Source organism: Protomyctophum bolini (assembly GCF_963924005.1).
Source record: "Protomyctophum bolini genome assembly, chromosome: 12".
Taxonomy (NCBI): Eukaryota; Metazoa; Chordata; class Actinopteri; order Myctophiformes; family Myctophidae; genus Protomyctophum; species Protomyctophum bolini.
This window is the reverse complement of record NC_137873.1, coordinates 26761958-26784042: the sequence shown is the minus strand read 5'-3', so window position 1 is coordinate 26784042 and position 22085 is coordinate 26761958. Positions and strand designations below refer to the sequence as shown.

Sequence of the window (22085 nt, the reverse complement as noted above, 5' to 3'; positions counted from 1 at the left end):
CAGTTCATAGTTTAACTCCTGCTTCTCAATTGTGCCGTGTTAAGAAGCTCTGTTGTTCCAGCGCGACCTCGCCCTTCAGGGCGTCTTACTGGTAATTAGGACGTGTCTACGATTTCCTTGTTGCCATATTCGTAACCATTTTTAGAACATCAATAAGCTGAACGCGAGGTCTCAGTTTACGTCTATTTTATAATGGCTGAGGGGGTCCATGGCTGATTGACAGACCGTTACCACGGAGGTGATGAAAAGGAATCATCTTCAGCAGGCTGCAGGACAGTGATAAGGGATGTATGTTTGTGAGTGTGCTGGCAGTGCATGAAGATGAAGACGTGCCTATGTCTGTATCGGTGTGCGTATGTGCGTGCATGCATTGGTGCGTGCGTGCGTGTATACAATACATACGTGTGTGTGTGTGTGTGTGTGACGTGTGTGTGTAAAGTAAACATGTTTTAAAGAGAAACAGACTGAGGTGAAGACAATCTCATAAATGTTTGTGTTGGAGTGACATCTATTGGTGCCTGGTTTGTAGTTGCATGATGATCCCAGGTTCTCAGTGTGCTAACTCAATGATGTAGTGATTTTGTGTTTTGTCTAATGTACATGTAGTGACATCGGATCACTTGTGATTCCCAATGACTAGAGCTTGTTAATAAGACTTGCTCACAAGGTGAGCGTACATGTTTGATCAGACTTTAAGTCCCTGTCTGAAGCAAGATCATACTAAATGTGGCCTACCCAGTTTTGAAATCACTTACTTGTTGATTCATTTAATGTGCTTTCAGAAATAAATAAATAAAATATTAATAGCGGACACAATTTTGTGTCCTGCTGTTGTTCAGTCATCGTTCTCTAGAGAGATTTTTCAGCCATCAAAATGCACTGATGCTCCAATAGCTCCTACCTATAAATGATTCAATGTCTAATAAGTTGATTCTGGGGGCACGGTGGCACAGTTGCTAGTGCTGTCGCCTCACAGCTAGAAGGTCCTGGGTTCGATTCCCGCTGGGGACGCTGTGGGCACTGGCAGCGTGTTCCCTCCTCCGCGTCATCAGTGCCCATACCCGAGGCGGGGGTTGGCGATAGGGCCTTTCTGTGTGGAGTTTGCATGTTCTCCCCGTGTCCCCTAGGGTAGATACCCTCACAAAAACATGCCGTAATCCTGGTCTCTAAAACTACCTCCCCCTGGCCAGCCGGGGCGCCTGATGGAGGGGAAAGGAACTGGTCGGAATAACGTGTCCCTTCCACGCGCTACGTCCGGCCGGGGAAATTCCCCTCTGTCAGGTGAAAAGAAGCAGCTTGGACTCCTCATGCATAGAAGGAGGCATGAGGTCAGTCCGCTGCCCCTCCAGGTTGGCAGAGGAAGTGTAGCGCCCAGGATTACATTAGATAATTGGCACTGGGTGAAAAGAAAACTGGGTTACAAAAATCGTGGGATAAAAATGTAAGAAAAAAAAAAAAAAAGTTGATTCTGTAGTGAAATGTCATTCCAATAAAAGATGAATTACCAAAGTTTTGGACAAGTTGCACATGTTGTAACGTTACGTCATATAATGTACTTACCGATACCGATCTTTCCCGGTCCGATCTTTATATTTTTATATAACACTTATGCCATATCACAATAGCAAATATCCTAATGTATGTCACTCTAGTGTAGTCTGTTACAATTTAAATTATTGAAAGGCAAAATGTGACTATACTTTTATTAGAATGACTGTCATTGTGTTTTTTTTTTCTGGTCTTCGTTTGATGATCTCTGACTGGGACCAGAAGGAAAACAACTAGCATAAACACAACCGATTTTTACAAAATCTCATTGCTTATGTATCTTTCTTTGAGATTTACATTAGACAATTAAAAATCTGATCTTTTCTCCCCGATTCCGATCTTGAGATCGGAGCCGATTTCCGATTTCCGATCTCCGATCTCCCTATCCGATCAGGACAACCCTAGTGTTGTCCTTTGCATATCTCGAGAACCATCCATCCGATTCACTTCACAATTGACACACTTCTGCTGTGTCAATTGTGAAGTCCATTGGATTTGCAGTTCTCCAGAACCGGCCCGGCCCGCTCCAAGTATCATGCAAACTGCCCATCTGAACGACTTCCCAGTGGCGGTGCTGAGTGTAGTGCTGAGTGTTAAGTGTGAAGTCCATCAGATCAACGTTTGTCAATAACCGACTGGCATGTGGCATGAGGTTACAGGTTACACTGTACTTGACTGCTTTATTTGATAGTATAGTGGAGAGAGACAGGAAAAAGACACATTGGCGTTCAACACGTACAGGCCCTGAGACGGACTTTAATTCAGATTGGCATGTTTATGTGGTACACAGCAAAGTCCCGAGTGTTGGACATCGACTCTGGGATGTATTGTGCATATACCTACACTACAGTATCAGGTTGACATAGATGGCACTAACACAAGCGTGTGTTTTTATGATTTGACAGGAAAAAGCCAATCCTGTTCTATTTCAACATCCTTAAATGTGCCAACCCAGCTGTGTTGATCAACCTCCAGTGCCCTACCACACAGGTAAAATATAAAAAACAGTACTTTTACAGAGCATTTTCTGTTTTTCTCCTCCTGTTCCACATTTCTTTCAATGGGCGTGGATAAATTAAGCACGTGTGTAATGAGGGCAGACGTGCTCTTGTGTATTACTGTCATCTAGCAACAGAATTCAAAATAGTTCACAACAGTGAATAGAATAGAATAATAGAATTGAATAGAATAGAGACCTTATTCTTTAGATGTTATGTGCCATTGGCTTGACTATGGTACTGTAGAAATAAAAACAACGAATAAACAATGTAAATGTACAAACAATTACCGATATAAAAAAGTGGAGCCACAGTTCTCTGTTCCTCTTTCAGATGTGTGTGACAAAGTGCCCAGACAGATTCTCAACCTACTCAGACATGCAGCTGCAGCACAAACTGAGCAGGAGTTACTGGGACTATTATAAACAGTTCTGTAAGCCTGGATTCAATAACCCCAATAAGGTATCATAGTATGTATTACAATACACAATTATTAACCCATTGATGCCTGAGGCCAAATCTGGGAACGCCTTCTAGGGCCTGACCTAAGGTTTCTGAAAACCTTCAAATTCTGATGATTTTTTTTTTTAAATAGTTATGTTGCTACATGTATAGCAATAGCTGATGAGACACAGAGAGCACGGCCGGCATCAAGGGTAGAACAACGTATACGTTACACCAGGCGTCAATGGGTTAAGCATTTTACAAAATCTGTAAAAGACCTGTAATGTGTATAGATGACTTATTGTTAGTTGTCACATACATAGTGATTCATTAAGCTCTATAACAGTGTACACCGCCCGGCATCTCTACGGAACGGAAGTGGAACAATGATTGTGAACCATCGACGACGCAAACCATATATGGGCATAGCACCGGAAATGACGGAACTTCAACTCATAAATATACCTTTTACTCAAATATATATTAAGAAAATAATAAACTTAGAAAACTAACAAATTGCATAATAATTACAACATGACAGCAGTAACACAATTAATTTTATGGTAATGATTAAGCAATGTTATTATTGAGGACATTTACTGTTATACAACAGTACTGTATACAGTTGTGATGAACAATTATAGTAATGCTAACAGAAGAGAACTCTTAACAACCACATCACTACAATTGATATAAAAGCCAGTCAGCTTACCTGGCCAGATTCACCAGATACAGATCCCACGTTTGTTTACATGGATATATTTACCAGTTGTTTGTGTTGACATCACATTTAAAACCAGAATGTAATTTACCGCAATCTTTGCATAGAGAGCTAAAGTAAAGACATAGTGATTATTTAAGATTTATTTTGCCAAGAGGACAAATTACCTTTCACCAGATTATACTGATAAAGGTTTACTCCCATCACATACACAGGGGCATAAATATATTCATCAACCTTCCAAGTAATATAGTACAATAATATTTATCGCCTACAGTAAACCATGCAATAGATTGATTTAACACGGCTACTTGCCAAAGTACTGTAGAATACTACCATCTACCGGTATCTAGAATTGTACGTGCCATATACCGTACACTACTAATACATTTGGTTGATGTGTATTTTCAAGCTCTCTCACTTTTATGCTAATCTCTCTCTTCCAGCCAGTATCTCAGGTTCTACGAGATGAGGACTGTCCCTCTATGATTGTACCTAGTAAACCATGTAAGTATGCTTTTCACCTAGTAAACCATGTAAGTATGCTTTTCATGCCACAGCACGGTACACCACCTACTGTATGGCTGGGCAATTAACTGAAAATATGTTGAGACCAATATTTACAACTAATAACCGACTTATAGTCGAGAAGAAAGGTTTTTGGTTTCTACAGTATCTATCAAAGAATCAATATGAAAAAAAATAGAATAGACTTTTTATAATCAACTAAATTGATTAGTCTGATTAACCACTTAACCTTGTATTATATTTAGTTGTACAATGGTGGTGTACTTAAAATAAGAAGTTAAAATAGCCAAAATACAAGCGTGTAGAGCTATACTATTTTCATTCATCTGTTAATGGTAATCGAGGAAAACATTTTAAATAATTGATTCTAATTTATATAGGCTTGGTCTTTATTCTAACATTCTGTGTACTGTGGTGTTAGTCATGCTTGCATATACTGTAGAAAGTTAGGCCCTATCCTACCCCATATCCCTAAACCTCTTTGCCATTTTTTACTATTTTTAAAAACGTTTTTAAATATTTCAAATAGCTGATCTACAGTACAAGCTCACAATGTGTAGATGTAGATCGGCTATTTTGTTTTTCAAAATATTAAATATGGGTACGTTTAGAGATAAGGGGTAAGGCAGCGCACAAGATAGGGCCTTAGGGCTATATCTTGCGCCACCCCTTAAAGGGACACTTCACCTTTTTGCAAAAATATATATGTTAATGACGTTTAGAAGCTTTAGATCACTTTCCTGGGGGTATTTATGTGTGTAATATGTGGTTTTAGATATTTTAGATTGTAGCAGTGAGCCTGTTGTCTCTGATGTCATGGACACTGGGCTCACTTCCTTCCTGGACTACATGTTGTCTCAGTAAGACAGCTCTCCCCCCTATCCACAAGGAGGAGCAGTGCACCAAATAATTATGGGAATTGTAGTCCAGGAAGGTAGTGAGACCAGTGTCCATGACATCAGAGACAACAGGCTCACTGCTACAATCTAAAATATCTAAAACCACAAATTACACACATAAATACCCCCAGGAAAGTGATCTAAAGCTTCTAAACGTCATTAACATATATATTTTTGCAAAAAGGGTGAAGTGTCCCTTTAACCCTTATCCCTAAACTTATTTGCCATATTTTACTATTTAAAAAAAAAACCTAGGGATAAGGGTGGCGCAAGATGGAGCCCTACCTACCTAGTCTCTATTAAGATTGTGACAGTCTGACAGAAAGACATTCTTTTGTGTGTCTTAGTCCTGCAGAGGTGTCTACCAGACTTCATCACTCTGAATGGGACACTGACAGTAGCTAACAGGACAAGGTTTAAAGACGCACTGGACACCGCACGAAGTGTCACTGAACTCAGAGATGCTACCAAGTAAGAGCCTTTCTATCTCTCTAACTAGGTATAGGTTTGTTTACATGGATTAAAGTTCTCAGTTGCCACAACTGATTTCAGTCATTTGGAAACCAAAGAAGCCAGCATGTATGGAATCATGTTGCACAGCAAAATTATCTGTTATTATTTTAAGATTAGAGCATTTGTAGTTGTCAAACTAGCAATATGTTCAGACAACAATTTTACATCATCATTTTACATATTGTGTTAATTGTTCTATGATTACCACGTCCAGCATAGTTATGTCTACGGTATTACATTTTAAATGTCTTCTCTCTGCAGAGGGATAACAGGGCTAGTGGACACCAAGGATCTTGGCATGAAGATAGTAGAAGATTATGCCAACTCTTGGACATGGATACTTATGTAACCGCACGCACGCACGCACACACACACACACACACACACACACACACACACACACGTGCCCGCGCACCTATTGAAGATCCCAAGCTGTGCTTTTAGCTGTGCTAAAAGGCCAGAGAAAATAAGAATCAAGTATGTCTTCAATACAGTGATTTTAGACTGAGCAGCTCTAATATGAAAGGGAAGGCTCTTCCATAGCCTGGGGGCGACTGCAGCAAAAGCTTTGTCACCTCTATAGTTTTTAGCCTAGTCTTAGGCATGACCAGCAGCAACTGTTCGGCTGACCTTAGAGCTCTGGGTGGGGTGTTGTCTTGTAAAAGATCTGCAAGGAAGGGGGAGCCAGCCCCATATTAACTTTAAAAACAGTTCAAATGTATTCTAAAAGAGAGGGCAGAACCGGAACTGGTAAGGAGGCTGGCAGTGTGACATTCTGGATGAACTGCAGGCAATGCCTGATCTATGCTGACATAATATTATATTATATATTATTATATTATAGGAAGTTGCAATACACTGATTATTACTGATTGCTTATCCTTGAGCTGTATGTCCTATTGTTTATGCCAGTGATTTCTTTATTTTGTACGGCACTTTGGTCAGCACTATTGACTTGACTAGACATGATATCGTAAAGGCTTGTATGGTCTTGGAATTGCTGAACATTTCCGACAGTACTCAACTATTTACGGTTTGCATCATCCTTTTTGAAAACATTTTTCACTAGGTGTTGTTGAATTTTAATTTGGATGGTATTTATTTAGCACAGTTATTAGAAACATAATCCCTGTGAGATGCATCATCTCGTTTTCGAGGCCATCGTATTTAAAAGAATAGCACGTTTAATGGTTTAGGTACTTTCGATGAACATAACTGCAGATGAATTGATTTTATTTCCACATTGTGCATGCCTAATATTTGCACATGTGTTCGTTTTTGTCTTCCAGAGGTCTGCTGATAGCCTTAGTGGTCAGTCTAGCCTTTATCCTGCTGCTGAGGTTCACAGCTGGCCTGCTGCTATGGATTACAATCTTCACCGTCATACTCCTTCTAGCATACGGTACACTCTGTTTTGTGCATGTGACTGTGATTAGATAAACTGTGTTAGATAACTTAGATTGAAAGAAAACCCTGACATTTTGAATTTCAGTTTGCTATTTGTCTTCAGCAAACACTTAATTGTCATGAGCAAAGACACCAAAATAAAGCTAACACTATTCCATGTCATTATTAGTTCATCATTTGTAGCATTCTAAATGTGCATGCATTTCTCTCTAGGCATGTGGTACTGTGCCATGGAGTTGTCTCAGCTCAGAATGAGAGAAGGTTCTGACGTTGCCATCATAGAAGTTGGCATGCAGACTGACCTACAAGTCTACCTACAGCTCAGGCAAACATGGATTATTTTCTGTAAGTATTTAACTTTCTAACTCAATCTGCTACCTCTTTACTATTGTCTGTGTGTGTGTGTGTGTGTGTGTGTGTGTGTGTGTGTGTGTGTGTGTGTGTGTGTGTGTGTGTGTGTGTGTGTGTGTGTGTGTGTGCGCGCGCAGCTATGCGCACAGTGTTTTTTTTTTTTTAAACTTGCCTCTCTCTCTCAGTGGTGTCTTTAGGTGTGACAGAAGTTTCCATCGTGTTGATGTTGCTCTTTCTAAGGACGAGGATTCGTGTGGCTGTCACCCTGCTCAGGGAGGCTAGCATGTATGGAACATCACTTACCCTTTTGATCCTACATGTGCCAGTTACTATCGCCTGTGCACAACACATAGTTTATCAAATATGGCAAATATGAACAACCTTCACCCTTCTGGAACATAAAAAATAATGGAATTAATTAATTTAATTCTAATTAAAGTAGGCCTAATTCATTTGTAAAATGCTACTCCTAATGTCATTCACAGTAAATTTGAAATGTTAAATTAATTGTATCCAACATTGTCCAGCCCAAATTTTCCCTTCAGTATTTGTGTGCTTACTGTAGTTGGATTTTGAGTGACTGATGTTATTGCAATACTCAAAGAAAATAGAATCTTCTATCAATATTGTGCAGTCCTGTTTTATAATGATTGTATATCTATTGATGCCTATTGAACTATTCATTTTTGGCCATTTTTTCATTGGACATTATAGTTGCATATTCGACCTACTGAAGTAGCCTTATTAAAAGCCAGAACAACAGAACATTTATTTAAAATTATACCATTTGTACTTTCAGCGGGTTGTCACATTTCATAATGGGAATAATGTCTTATTCTAGCTTTAAAAAATGACCATTACAACTTCCAATTCAAGTGAGACATTTAAGACACGAGTAGCTGTTTAATTGTGTTGTTTGATGTCTTTTACAGAGCCATTAGCTACATCATGTCTAGCCTGTTCTATCCAGTGATCACCTTCTTCTTGCTAGCTGTCTGTCTCTCCTACTGGGCAGTTACTGCTGTGTATCCTCCTCACCAGGCACTGGGAACACTACATAAGTTGTGTTGGAATTGGATTGTTTTTTTAATGTTGTGTGTATTTAATGTTTGTTAATGTTTGTATCTGAACATATTGCCCACGCTCTGGCAAATCAGAAAATGTCCATGGCCATATAGTATACACAGTATATACCTTAACCAGGATTGAACCAGTTTCCTCGCATCATCGGGAGAGGCTGTGTACAAGGTGATGTCTCCTGAACCTAACTGCTCCTATGCCAACAGAACGTGTGACCCTGAGGTACCTTTCATTCGATCAGACATCTTCTTGTGCTTTCCCAGTGTTCAGAACCGTGTCAGTGAATTAACTCCTCTCGACCTCTCTCAGACTTTCAACAGCAGTGGCATACGAAACAAAGCCTTGTGCTCCGGGTCGCAGTGCATGTTTGCCTTCTACGGCGGCGAGACCCCCTACCATCGCTACCTGTTTGTGCTGCAGCTGTCCAACCTACTGGTGTTTCTGTGGCTGGTGAACTTCAGCCTGGCGCTGGAGCAGTGCACCCTGGCCGGGGCCTTCGCAAGCTACTACTGGGCCAGGAGAAAGCCTCAGGACATCCCGCCATGCCCACTGTTCTCTTCCTTTAGCAGGGCAATAAGGTAACAGCAATGTTTTTGTTTGTAAATGCATCAATGATGCGGTTTTAATCCATCTATAATGGATAAAGCCTTGGCCTGGAAGAGAGGTCATCCCCAACCTTCACACTGCAGAACTTAATTCTTTTTCTGCCTTCTACGAATATATTCTGACCCCCCGCTAGGGTATGGCAGGTGCCAACTATGTACATGTTTGTACCCCCCGTATACTCCATATATGACAGCCGGGACTGTCAATTTACCCTTTAACGTTGATCCGGTTGCTATGCAACGCCTCCGTCCCCACCAGCTATGGGTTCTTTACATCAAGCTCCATTTAGGATTTTCAAAGCGTATATCTTTTCTACGTCCGAGCATAGACATGGTAACGCCCCGCCTGCCTCTGATTGGCCTACCGACACTGCCGGCCTTACCAGAGTTTCCTCTGAGGTGGAAGATAGTTAGCTGGATAGTCTCCCGCGAGGTTACTCCGTGATGGGAAATAAATAAATAATACAAGTACGATATACAAGAGAATGACAGCTTAGCACGTGTGACAGTAACTTTTATTTTTGTAGAAGAGGCAAACTAATATTGTTTGTTTATGTGTAAACTTGAAACATTATTGTACTGTAAAAAGGTCTCTTTTCCCTTGATCTTTATCTTTTTTTAGTATAACAGTATTAGTTTACTATAATTAGATTAATACACTATAATCAACACTAACACTTTCATTTAGAACACAGCCAAATCAAATCATAGTACATACGTGTTCAATCAATTATTCAATCAAAGCAAACGGCACAAACAATATTAGTTTGCTTCTTCTACAAAAATTAAAGTTACAAGTTACTGTCGCATGTTGCCATTCTCTTGTACTTGTATTATTTCCCACCACGGAGTGCACTTGCATCTCGGAGGACAGGCAAGACAGGCAGTGTCGGTAGGCCAATCAGAGGCAGGCGGGGCGTTACCATGTCTATGCTCGGACGTAGAAAAGATATACACATTTTCAAAGCCCTGTATCTCTAAAGCTTTGAGCGCTGTCCATGGTGAGCCGTCGCACTTCCGATGTTCGGATTTCATTTGTGACTTTGTGTCGCATCACTCCCGACATATAACCGTTTCTGGCGAGAGGTAAAGGTTGTGCGCTAATGCTAATGATGAATCCTCACAACAACAACCCCCTCCTCCCTGATAACCCAGAAATTAGCCTATGGGAGCCTATGGCTGGCACATCTTAGCTATGCTTATGCTACCACCTAGCGGGGAAAAAAGAGTTAATGTCCATGTTATATAATATGAACTGTTGATGTGTCTGTCTCTGCAGGTACCATACAGGCTCGCTGGCATTCGGAGCGCTGGTTTTGTCACTGGTCCAAATGGTCCGAATAGTACTGGAATACCTGGAGCAGAAACTGCGAGGTTTGCACTGCACACACACACATGCACACACACGCATGCATGCACCCACGCACGTACAGTACACACATAAAGATCAACTAGGTATGTGTACTATAGCCACGTACACATATAGTACAGAAAACCGTGTGTGTGTGTGTGTGTGTGTGGGAGATAGTGAGAGAGAGATTATTACCTGGTGGTCATTCATCGTTGCCCGACGTCATCTGTCATCGAATGCTAGTAGATGATCCTTTGTGCACATAGTCATAGCCTCATGTATTCAACAAGACAACAAAAACTGTTTGATATGATAAACACTTTAACAAGGAACCTCTTCAGTGAATGAAATGGACATCCTGCTGGGATTCCCAACCGTGTGGAAAGTGAGTTGGTTGAGCACATGGCAGGCGCTGCTGGCTGGCAGGCTTGTCCTGGTTTGGCACACAGACAGTCTGTGAACGATCAAAGGCTGTTTGATGGTCCTAGAGTATATCCAACCACTATTTTGCTCAGTGTGTGTGTTCGTGTGTGTTCGTGTGTGTTCGTGTGTGTGTGTGTGTGTGTGTGTGTGTGTGTGTGTGTGTGTGTGTGTGTGTGTGTGTGTGTGTGTGTGTGAACACGTGCGTGCGTCTAGGATGCAACAACGCAGGAGCCAGGTTCATACTGTGTTGTCTGAAGGGCTGCTTCTGGTGTCTGGAACAATTCATCCGCTATTTGAACCGAAATGCCTACATCATGGTGCGTTTTTCTATGCATTACTCTCAAAGTATCATTAATTTTACAGTATAGAGTATGTACTACATGTATGTATATGTGTAGTAGTATAATAACAGTGATAGTAGTGTCAGTGCTATGTTTTTTAGATAAAATAAAATGGGTGATGGACAATGTCTCCATATATGGCTCAGCGCCGGGCATGGCTCTCTCTCAGGTCTTTGGCGGCACGCGCACAGAATTATTTTTGATGGAAGGTTCTTGAGTTACGTGAAATACAGAAACACATACTGTACACACACTGACACAGAGCGGAGTGAAAGTCATGTGCTAAGAAAAAGGGGGGGAAAACTCAAAAGATTTAGTACGGTACTCAAGTAAATGCATTTCGTTACAGTCCACCACTGGTTACAGTTTGCAGCTCCCTCCACAATGAGTTGTTGTTGGAGTAGAATTTCTTTAATATGCTTTGTGTTCAGCCGACAGCCATGCCTGATATGAGTGGATTGCTTTGCTGAAAGTGTACGTTTTTGTACAACTCCCCGTCTCCCTTTCTGAGTGCCTTTACCTTATATATGGCCTTGGAATCTGTAATTCCTCCGTGAACCATGATTTGTTATTGCCTTTTTCATCTGTCTATAGGTGGCCATCTACGGTAAGAACTTCTGTACATCTGCCAGGGAGGCATTCTTCCTGCTTATGAGAAATGTAGTCAGGTAAGGCTAAAGCCAATATTACACTTATTATTTGTCTACTATGGTGTAAAAATATGACTATAGATACCATAGCCTGCAGTGAAATAATGCTAATACACAGCTTTAATTAATTAATTAATGTTTGTTTGTTCATTCCCACCGTCCTAATGAATACATGTACCAGAATGAATTGTACCGGTAGATAAGGTTCTCATCAGCAGATAGCCAGATACTGTATATTTACAGCATTACAGCCATTGATAGAGTTTCAGAACACAAAACAAACACAAAGCATTTAAAGGAAGTTAGGAAGAACATACCATTATGCTTTGTGATTTGCTTGGGTTACTTTGGGTTTGCTTTGGAGTCCTCAACCACTGAATGTCACAATATACTGACACCACTGGGTGGCAGTAATTAGCTGTAATGCTACAGCAATTCAGGACATTGACAATAATTGGCTACAAAGCCTATAATACGTGTTCATTTAAGAGTATGTGTGTTAAACAAGAATGTGTGTTAAACAAGAATTAAGAAGGTTTATTTGTCATTACTGATACAGGTAAAAAAAATATATATATATATATTAAAAAATTAAAAAGATATTGTACAGTAACTTAATATGAGTTAATATTCTTTGTTTATGTTCTATACAGAATGTTAGAGTGTAGACTGTAGAGGCATGACTCTAGTCTCCCGTAAGGAAGTCTTAAAAGAGCTATCCAATTATTTGAAAACTTTAGTTGTATCTGATTACCTGCTAGGGGAATACTATACAATGTTCAGGAAACCAAATGGAAGCTAGATAGAAAAGCTAGATAGAATCGAAAACAAGGTCAAGAGAAGGAAAAAAAAGTTTAGAAACTGCAAGTGGAAAATATAGATGTTCTAGTTTGAAATCAGGCCTAAAGGGATTGCCTGAATAAACAAGCGGAAACACTGGTTGAATGCTGTAGAAGTGTTTCACAATGTCCCTACTTGAACCTGGGCAACAAGCAGGAGTGAGGAGCATGTACAAAGGGATTATTGCAGGATCACTGACTCTACTCTCTCTGTTGTCCTCAGGGTTGCCGTTCTGGACAGAGTCACAGACTTCTTGCTGTTTCTGGGTAAAATACTAATAGCAGGAGGAGTCGGTAAGTCCCTGTGCCTGTGGTATTTGAAATGATCTTTAAAGGGGGTGTACGTGATTATTATAATTTGTTTGTTAAAATAACTGTTACATTGCTCTACATTCCCATAATAATCATATAATCATTATACAGTGTTTGTTCAGGAGTCCCAGGATTCTTCAGCTCTTTAGTGAACAGAAAATACATTCTTAGGTCAGGAATAGGATATCAATTGTATCCAATTAGCAGAGTAAACTCATGCAGGATACAGGATAAACCAGTGCAGTAAACTGGAAGAAATGTAAAAAATGTAATTGGAACATTGCAATATACAATTGAACCGGCATGCAGATCGCCGGCTGTTCGGCGGGCCCTTTTGGCCTGTCGGCCTCCTGTCCCAGCCTGGGGCCTCCTGTCCCAGCCTGGGGCCCCAAACCGGGGGCTCCTTGTCCGTCTCGATTTTATTGGTTTCTCGATTTCACATATACGTATGTGTGTGTTCTGTATAGGTGTGGTGGCATACTTATTCTTCACCAAGAAGATTCCTGGCATTCAGGAGGAAGTACCAACTCTTAACTATTACTGGGTCCCCCTACTGGTCAGAAACACCTTCTCTCTCACACACACACACACACACACACACACACACACACACACACATACTGTACAGTATACTATACACTTCAGCTCTGTACGGTAAGATATCTCTAATCATTGTATTTGTATTCTTTGCATCAGTCGGTGGTGATAGGTTCCTATCTGATTGCCCATGGCTTCTTCAGTGTATACACTATGTGTGTGGATACCCTGTTTCTCTGCTTCTGTAAGTAAAGTATCACTGTAACTACATCAGAAATGCATCCTGTAACAGTTCCTATTGTACCAGTAACAGTGGGACTCTATTGAGAAATTATGTTCTTTTATACCAATACCAATACAAATAGCTTATCCATTTATTTTGGTTGGTGCATCAGAGAGAAGTTTAATATATTAAAAGATTCAACTAATTATGCATTGCTCTTTCAGTCATGACAATCATTTTATTGAATCTAATGTTTCCACCTACTGACCTTCATCAGAATATAGTTTTATTTAATTGAATATTAGTCTCATATATTATTAAGCACCACCTTCACCCATCTGCAAACACAAGAATACATAATAGAACTTTTGTTTTCATGTATAATTTGTTTTCCAATATCCATATGGATATTTGATCATATATATCACAGATAATGAGGGAGACTGTGAATAGAAAAACTTTTCACAAATGACTTGTGGTAGGCAGGTAGTGGGGATGTTATTTAGCTGTGGGGGCGCATACCGCACACACTCGCACATACACATCACACATGCAGACGCAGACTGAAACAACCTCTGAAATATGGTGGCCTATTAAGTTCCGGAATATCAAATTGTATAACTCAATTAAAACCACACAATTAATAAATGCATAACTGAAGATTCTACAGTTATGCATTTATTAATTGTGTGGTTTTAATTGAGTTCATTCATGCACTTAATGGTGTTAATGCTTTGCATAAGAACATAATCTGTTCTATAATATATCTTATGGAATTTCTAATATTCTGTTAAAACCTGCATTAATATGAATCTTGGTTCATATATGAAATGTTGGTTCATTCATATAACAGCATCAATTTCTCTTTTTCTCTTTCCATTATCCCATTTTACATTGATCTTCCTCAATCTGCCATCCATAAATCCATCTTTGTCCACACCTTCATTTTCTCCCTCCATTCCTGCAACACATCAGGTGAAGATTTGGAGAGAAACGATGGTAGTGCAGAAAAACCTTTCCTAATGTCTCCAGAACTGCGCAGAATTCTGGGAAAACCTAGCCATTGACAATGATGGTGCTCATCCTCTGCACATCACCTGGCCTGGTTGGTCATATTCTCCCTGAGTTGGTGAAGCCAGCAGACCACTGCATGCATTTGTATGCACTAGTCTTCACATTCTGTGACATCCCTGTCCACTACTCTGTTTTCCTCCCTTGGTAAATGGTGTATTTATATAGCGCCTTTTTCCAAGGCGCTTTAGATTGTGCATTGCATTCACCCATTCACACACACATTCATACACCGATGCCGGAGGAAACAATGCAAGGCACCAACCTGCACATCGGGAGCAATTAGGGGTTCAGTGTCTTGCTCAAGGACACTTCGACACTAACTCTGGGGGAGCCCGGGATCGAACTGGGAACCTTGTGTTTCCCACCCGGCCACTCTACCCCTGAGCCACCGCCACGGCGCCGCCCCATGACATGGAAGTGTTTACATTCAATATGTTCCATGCAGCAACAACAGGGCTTGTGTTTGCATTGTCCAGACACTGTGCAACTGTATTTAATTGGAACAAGAACTGATTACTGAAGAATGGTTGTTGGAAGAGACAAGTGTGATGCGTTACTTGAACTACGTACATAGCATCCCACCATAGTCCTTTAACAATTTACTCCTGCATCATTTACAACTTAAAGAATAGTTGTAAAAGCTTTACTTCTCATTGACTGAGAGAGACTCAGGATGACACTTGCTCATACCAATGTCATCATCGTGACCGCGGTCGAGATCATGGATTTCACAATGCCACGCCAGACTTCCCGGTCCTTCATTGCCACCCCCAGTTCCTGCTTACTGATGCATGTGTCCCTAGCGATGACATCAGGGAACGACAGTTTTCTACCTCTGGTCTGCTTTGAGGCAGGACTCCAGAGAAGAAGGGAAGATAACCTCATTGTCAGCTGTGTAGCAATGGCCGGCAAACTGTTTTCTTCTGGATTGGACTAATGAAGAAACACAGGGAAGGTTGCCGCCCAAAATACAGATGTCTTAAGTCTGTGCACTTAACGTAACTAAATTATGAGATTAACAGATTGTCATCTGGACTGTTATGCAAATAACTTCTAGTTACAAACAATATCATAGTCATGTGGGTTATATGCTAATTATGACACAGCTTTGGCCATGCCGTCTTAACTGACAGGTTAAGCCATTATAGCACATGTGGTTTAAGCCTGAATTCCTGCTTGTCAGAACTCACTACTGACTTTGTCCATTGTCTTCATTGATTCAAGTCAAGACGAAATCATTAGAGACTATCACTGTATAGCAGGCTTTACCAGCCTGGTTCACTGCTGACATCTAGTGAAGTATTCTCACATCACTGCACATTAATAAAAGAAGAAGATTCAATCAAAATGTTTACATTAAATACTCTGAATTACCAACACGTATCACTGCAGATTTTGTGTGTGTGTGCGGCAGAGGAACTACAGGCAGAGATTTAAAATGTACTTGGTGGTGTGCATACCACAAAGAAATATATTAAGGTACCTGACCGTCTCAGGAATGTTTGTATGCCGACCATTCGTTCGACTTCCTCCGCAATCAACATGCAGTCTGGAGCTCTCTTTGACTATAAATACAGTACGCACACAGATGTACATGTCTGTGAACTCAAGATATGATGAACATAGTATGCATTGTTAATCCATCTTTGGCCACACCTTCATTTTCTCACGTACGGTAGTAGCACAGGAAAAACTTTCATCATGTCCCCAGAACTGCACAGAATTATGGGAAAACTGATTCCATTAGTGCCATTAGCAGTCAATTTGGTTGCTTCAATTGGCTATAGTGAACATCAGTATTGATTACATGATTGCTGTTGTCCTTTAAGTCCTCATCTGAATTTGCATAGAAAGAAAATGTATGTTTGTGACAGAATATATTATCACCACAGAGCAGTGTTAATATTTTGTTGACTAAGGTCGCATTCTCACCTAATACTTCGGTAGACTCGAATGCGTATGGGAGGAGAAATGGGATTCTTGCATATTTAATTGGCTACGGTTTGCCTTCACACTGTCATGATCCGCAGCAATTGGAAACGCAGCAGGGGGGACCTTTATCAATGTGTTACATTCATAAACTAGCCTACACAGTGAAATGATAAATCTATGGTGATAATTATACTCATAACGTGCATTATGTGTCGTGCCGACGGTCTGGGACTGCCCCCCCCTCTCTCGCTCTCTCACTATAAGCACGCAGCCACGCACGCACTGTTCTTTTGGGCATGGAGGCACAGCGCTGAGCGCACTGATATAACAGACAGCAGCGCAAAATGTTTACAAGTTTATCGAGATGAAAGTTCCTACTCCCCACTAGTCCCCACACAGTGACAGCACTCCATGTTTACGGCACGCACAGACAGACAGAATATTCTGTAGGCTATAATACTATTACACTGCACTGCAGTGTTTGTGTTTTCTTAAGCAATTGATTAATGTACTCGTCCTCATTTCGATCAGGGCTTCAGTCTCCACTCTCCTCATTCGACCACGTCTATCCACGGTAACGGGACATCTTTGCGCTGCGTAAAATATGCCTTCTCCGTCTCCAACTGTGTTCAGCTCCTCACCCGCCTGACGTATGTTTGCTTCATTTCCTGTATTTGCTGCGGATTGCATCCACACCTGCACCGAATCGTAGTCAAGCGCGATTGGAAGCGAAGCGAAACCCCCGTTTTTGCTCGGAGTAAAATGCGGTTTTTTGTTGCGCATTAGGATTCGAAAGAGCCTTCACACCTGCCAAACGAAGCGCACTTTCTGAAAATGCGCAGCAGGATTCGTTTTAATCGCAGCAAAGCTCTCTGGTGAGAATGCGACCTAAGACTAAAAAAAGATTAAGGTTACTAGACACAGACTATTCGATTTCAGGAGACTAAATAGGACTAAGACTAAATGGTGTGTTATTCAAAAGACTAAGACTAAATCTTTTCTGGCAAAATTAACATTGCATTAAGACTATAAAGACTAAGATTTTATAGTCGACTAAGACTAGACCAAGACTAGACAATTTCAGAAGACTAAGGACTAAGACTAAATGGTGTTATTCAAAAGACTAAACCAAAATCTGATGAAAAAATGTGCACTGCCGCAGATTATTTACATGAATGTGATATGTACTGCACTGTATACATACTGTGACACCTGATAAGGGCTTTGTACATTGTATGTCTTTATCCAAAATGATTCACAAAGTCATTAATTTTCTCACCATTATGTCTAAATAGTAACACTGCTCAATTCATTCATTTGATTCCAACAAGCTAATACAGTCTTTGTATTTGTCAAAAAGGCAGAACCCAGAGACATTCTTCACGTTGTAAAGTCAGGGACCATCATAGAAATTCTTCCCCATCACATTGGCTATCACAGTCTCCCACAGCTGAGAACACGTCGAGGAGTCAAATCTGCAGTTTTAATTGAACTCAGAGAATGTTGGTTCCATTTGTACACTTTCACAGGGTTAAATTAATACTGGTGGATGTTGATGTGTAGGCTACTGTTGTCTTAAAATGAACTGTCTTCCTGGATTGAAATTAAATTGAAATGGCTAGTGTCAATCATGTTAAAGTTATGTTCTGTTGACGTATTTAATGCAAAGTTTTGGGGTTTGTGAATTTAATACATTTTGACAAGAAATTGCTGTTTTCTTATGGTAATACATATAGTTATGTCCTTTTGTAAAAAATGTTCTGTCTTTTTGGTTTGTATATTTCATCATATTTTTATACAATATTGAAGTGAAATGTTGATTTTACAATAAATTATTTAATGAAAATGTAGTTCTGTGTTGAGTTTCAAATCTATAAGAAAGGCCTTTGTTATTCAAACCGATCAGTCAAATAATGTGTAATCAGTGTTTTGTCAAAACATCTACAGTATCAGCAGTATCAAACTTCTAAATAGCTTTACCTTTATATGAAGAAAAAAAATCGATATCTTATAAAATGGCCATAGTCCAGTCAGTGCCTATTTAGTATTTACCCATGCAGTCTCCAATATCACTGCAATCAATAGATTCTGATATAGATGGAAATAATAGACCCACTTTGAGATTTGTTCCAATATAAAGTGCGTTACAATTACAAATACAATGTATTATAATAATATTAATAATAATAATTATTAGACAGTGTGCCAATGCCACGCAATACCTTTGTTCCAATGTACTCTATACTTCTCTCTGTCGCTCTATCAGTCTCACGCACGCACACGCTGCGTGTGTGACACGCACGATGACACGCTCCCCCCCGTCTCCTATCATTACTAATTACACCAGCAGGTGTCGCAGTCTGTCTAAATTGTGGGGAGATATTTAGTTTGGGAAGTTTGGGTAGTAAACAATAAACATACTAGTAGGTGCCAACATCTTTGATAAAATAAAATAAAATGTTCTGTTTTCTTGATGCCAATATGAATAATATTCATAGATGTGTTGATTTATGCATTCATCAACAATAATAAAATAAATAATAATAATAAATACAGCAGGTACCTGTCGCCATGGATCCAATCAGGGACGAGTATTGTGAATATGGGCGGGGGCTTTGCTTCGCTGATGGATGGATGCTTCTGTCCTGATGAGAAAAGGAGGAGGAGGCGACGAGCCCACACACACAGCTGTAGCCTACAACATGATGGAAACGAAGTCTGCACAACTTTTGTTATTATTATCAGAAGAAGAGACTTGTGTGTATCCTAGGTTAAATAGTCATTGGCGAACAACACATAGCTGTAGGTTTTTCAGCCATTTTAACGGTCACACCGGTCTTACGTCCAAGTTTTTAGAGAGACAGATATAATTGGGTTAAACAAACTCACAGCAGGACGGACCCGGCAGGGTCTGTCTGAACTGAAGAACCATGCCTGTGAGACGGGGACACGTGGCTCCCCAAAACACCTTCCTGGATACCATCATCCGGAAATTCGAGGGACAAAGTAAGACTTTGATTTTTTGTTTGTTTGTTTGTTTGTTTGTTTGTTTGTTAGGCGCTATTCCTGAATCCTGACATGTTAATTAGGGCTACTGAACTTTGCTGGTCCACAGGTCCAGGTCTATCCTTTGTGAATTTGGTGCTTCGAGTTGTCAAGTGCATCATGTGCATGAGATATGGTATTAAAACCCGCAACGAAAATAATGTGTTTGTCAACTGGGCTTCTGTTTTTTTTTTTAGCTTTAGCCTTTTTTAGCTAGTCGAAAGTTGAACTGCTGTAAGGAAAGCACAAATTAGCTGTATGCCGATGCAGAAGCCTTTCGTTGAGGCTATACTTCATACTCCCCAATTGAGCCCCTGTCATCATCACTGCTGTAGCCGTGCCAACTGTAATTCTGCAAACTGTTAACTTAATCAGTCAAACACACACACACCAATACTCTATGATGCCAACCAACTCAGTGAAGGACAAGGTGACAACACCTGACCTGACAGTATTCACCGCGGAAGGATGTCGTGACATCGTGTGTGTGTGTGTGTGTGTGTGTGTGTGTGTGTGTGTGTGTGTTTGTGTTTGATTGATTAAGTTAACAGTTTGCAGAATTACAGTAGGCTACATTTCAAGCACAACTCAATACAAAAACTGTTAACTGTGAGTGGACGAAACCATAATGCATTACACTTGTTTACAAGAGGGTCCACCGTTTTCAATTGATCAATTCATCATAGAGACGTACAAATATACACTTCTATTCTATATAGCCAAAAACAGGAAATCATCATAAAGGGGGAAAACATACAAGTGAGGGGAAAAATATTGGGAGGGGGGGGTCCAGATTTTACACGGACCAGTTTCGAATTGCAGCAGTCCGTAGGTGCCCTTTGAGAGCGGTTTTGAAGGAGTCAAGGGATTCACATGTCTTAATGACTGTTGGTAGGTCGTTCCACATTTCTGTGGCATAGGAGCGAAATTAATTTAGTCCCTTGTTTGTGCCGAATCTGGGTTGCACATAGTTTGTTGAACTCCCTCATTGCAAGATGCTGTACTCTGTCGTCAACCCTAAGCCATTCCATCCTGTCAAAGTGGGCAGGGTTGAGGTGGGTTCGGGAGGTGAGACCCAGTAGTAGCCTGACCAGTTTGTTGATGATGTTGATGTGATCAAGATGTACTTCACCATGTTAATGATTTTTTCAGACCTCCAGTTCTAGGCAACACAGAATTGGGACTTTTTTATTATTTTTTAACAGCTCTAAGGTATATAGGTATATGTGTTATATTGATTTTGGCAACACAAAATCTTTCTCAAATGTCATAAATACATATACTGTACCTTTATAACATCTGAAACAAGTACTGGTGCCTTAGTTTACTCATGCGTTAATCTAGATCAGGGGTTTTCAACTGATTGTGAATCAGGGACCACCACCCTGACTAAGAATCAAGCTAGGGACCACTGTTGTGTTGGGAGGGTATATGGGCTAGGCTTTGCACTTTCATAAGACTTGCTAATGCTATGCAATATATATACATTACATACCACTGTTTCTTAACAGATGGTCCACGGACTACTAGTGGTCCATGGCATAATAGGCCTGCAGGTGGTCCATGGGAAAATGTATAAAAAAATATAAATAAAATGTCTTTGTTGGATGTATTAAAATATGTTTAAATAATACAGTATTTCAAAAGTCCATCAAATGTAAGAAAATATTTGAATCGATAGCTAATAAAAATATTGAAATTAAACATCAAATGTAAGAAAATATTTGAATCGATAGCTAATAAAAATATTGAAATTAAACATAAAATGTAAGAAAATATTTGAATTGATAGCTAATAAAAAGAACAGCCAAAATTCTCACCATGTCTCCCCCCCTGCTCTGCTCCCTGCACTGGCTCCCGGTCGCTGCCCGCACAGAATACAAAACTCTGATGCTGGCATTCAAAGCAACCAAAGGTATGGCTCCCCAGTATCTTGCAAGCATGATTGAACCCTACAAACCCTCCCGTGCACTCAGATCAGCCTACGCAGGAAAGCTGGAAGTACCTTCACTAAAAACGCCGGACAACGCTCCACACGTCCCAAACTCTTTTCCCTTCTGTCAGTCACAAGCTGATGTCATGTTGTTTAGATATAGGCCCCATTATGCTTCGTTGTGGAACGCCACAGCTCACTGGGATGGGGGGGGGGCAGTTTTCCGTTCACCTCCACCATCTATTCTCTCCAATTGCTTTTAGCTTGTTAATTAACCAGTATGGAGTGGTTCACGGTGTCAAAAGCCTTTTGGAAGTCCAGCATGACCATG

The 22085-nt window shown here is 40.3% G+C and overlaps 2 protein-coding genes across 2 annotated transcripts in view; both read left to right on the top strand.

Annotated features, from left to right (window-relative positions):
- LOC308325284 (choline transporter-like protein 5-A) overlaps nt 1-16670 on the top strand; it is a 40521-nt gene extending 23851 nt beyond the window's left edge. Inside the window, exons 12-29 of the mRNA XM_080777766.1 lie at nt 2454-2538; nt 2880-3008; nt 4158-4218; nt 5486-5609; nt 5913-5996; nt 6941-7053; nt 7272-7403; nt 7595-7694; nt 8342-8434; nt 8624-8711; nt 8799-9067; nt 10374-10468; nt 11082-11185; nt 11804-11877; nt 12922-12992; nt 13478-13566; nt 13707-13791; nt 14746-16670. Coding sequence (XP_080633892.1) covers nt 2454-2538; nt 2880-3008; nt 4158-4218; nt 5486-5609; nt 5913-5996; nt 6941-7053; nt 7272-7403; nt 7595-7694; nt 8342-8434; nt 8624-8711; nt 8799-9067; nt 10374-10468; nt 11082-11185; nt 11804-11877; nt 12922-12992; nt 13478-13566; nt 13707-13791; nt 14746-14837 — 1888 coding nt within the window. The 3' untranslated portion in view covers nt 14838-16670. The remainder of the gene's footprint in view (nt 1-2453; nt 2539-2879; nt 3009-4157; nt 4219-5485; nt 5610-5912; nt 5997-6940; nt 7054-7271; nt 7404-7594; nt 7695-8341; nt 8435-8623; nt 8712-8798; nt 9068-10373; nt 10469-11081; nt 11186-11803; nt 11878-12921; nt 12993-13477; nt 13567-13706; nt 13792-14745) is intronic.
- A 3036-nt stretch (nt 16671-19706) lies between these two features.
- Nucleotides 19707-22085, top strand: part of LOC308326188 (voltage-gated inwardly rectifying potassium channel KCNH6-like) — a gene marked incomplete at both ends in the record, with an annotated part of 77568 nt that continues 75189 nt past the window's right edge. The window contains one exon of the mRNA XM_080778996.1: nt 19707-19782. Coding sequence (XP_080635122.1) covers nt 19707-19782 — 76 coding nt within the window. The remainder of the gene's footprint in view (nt 19783-22085) is intronic.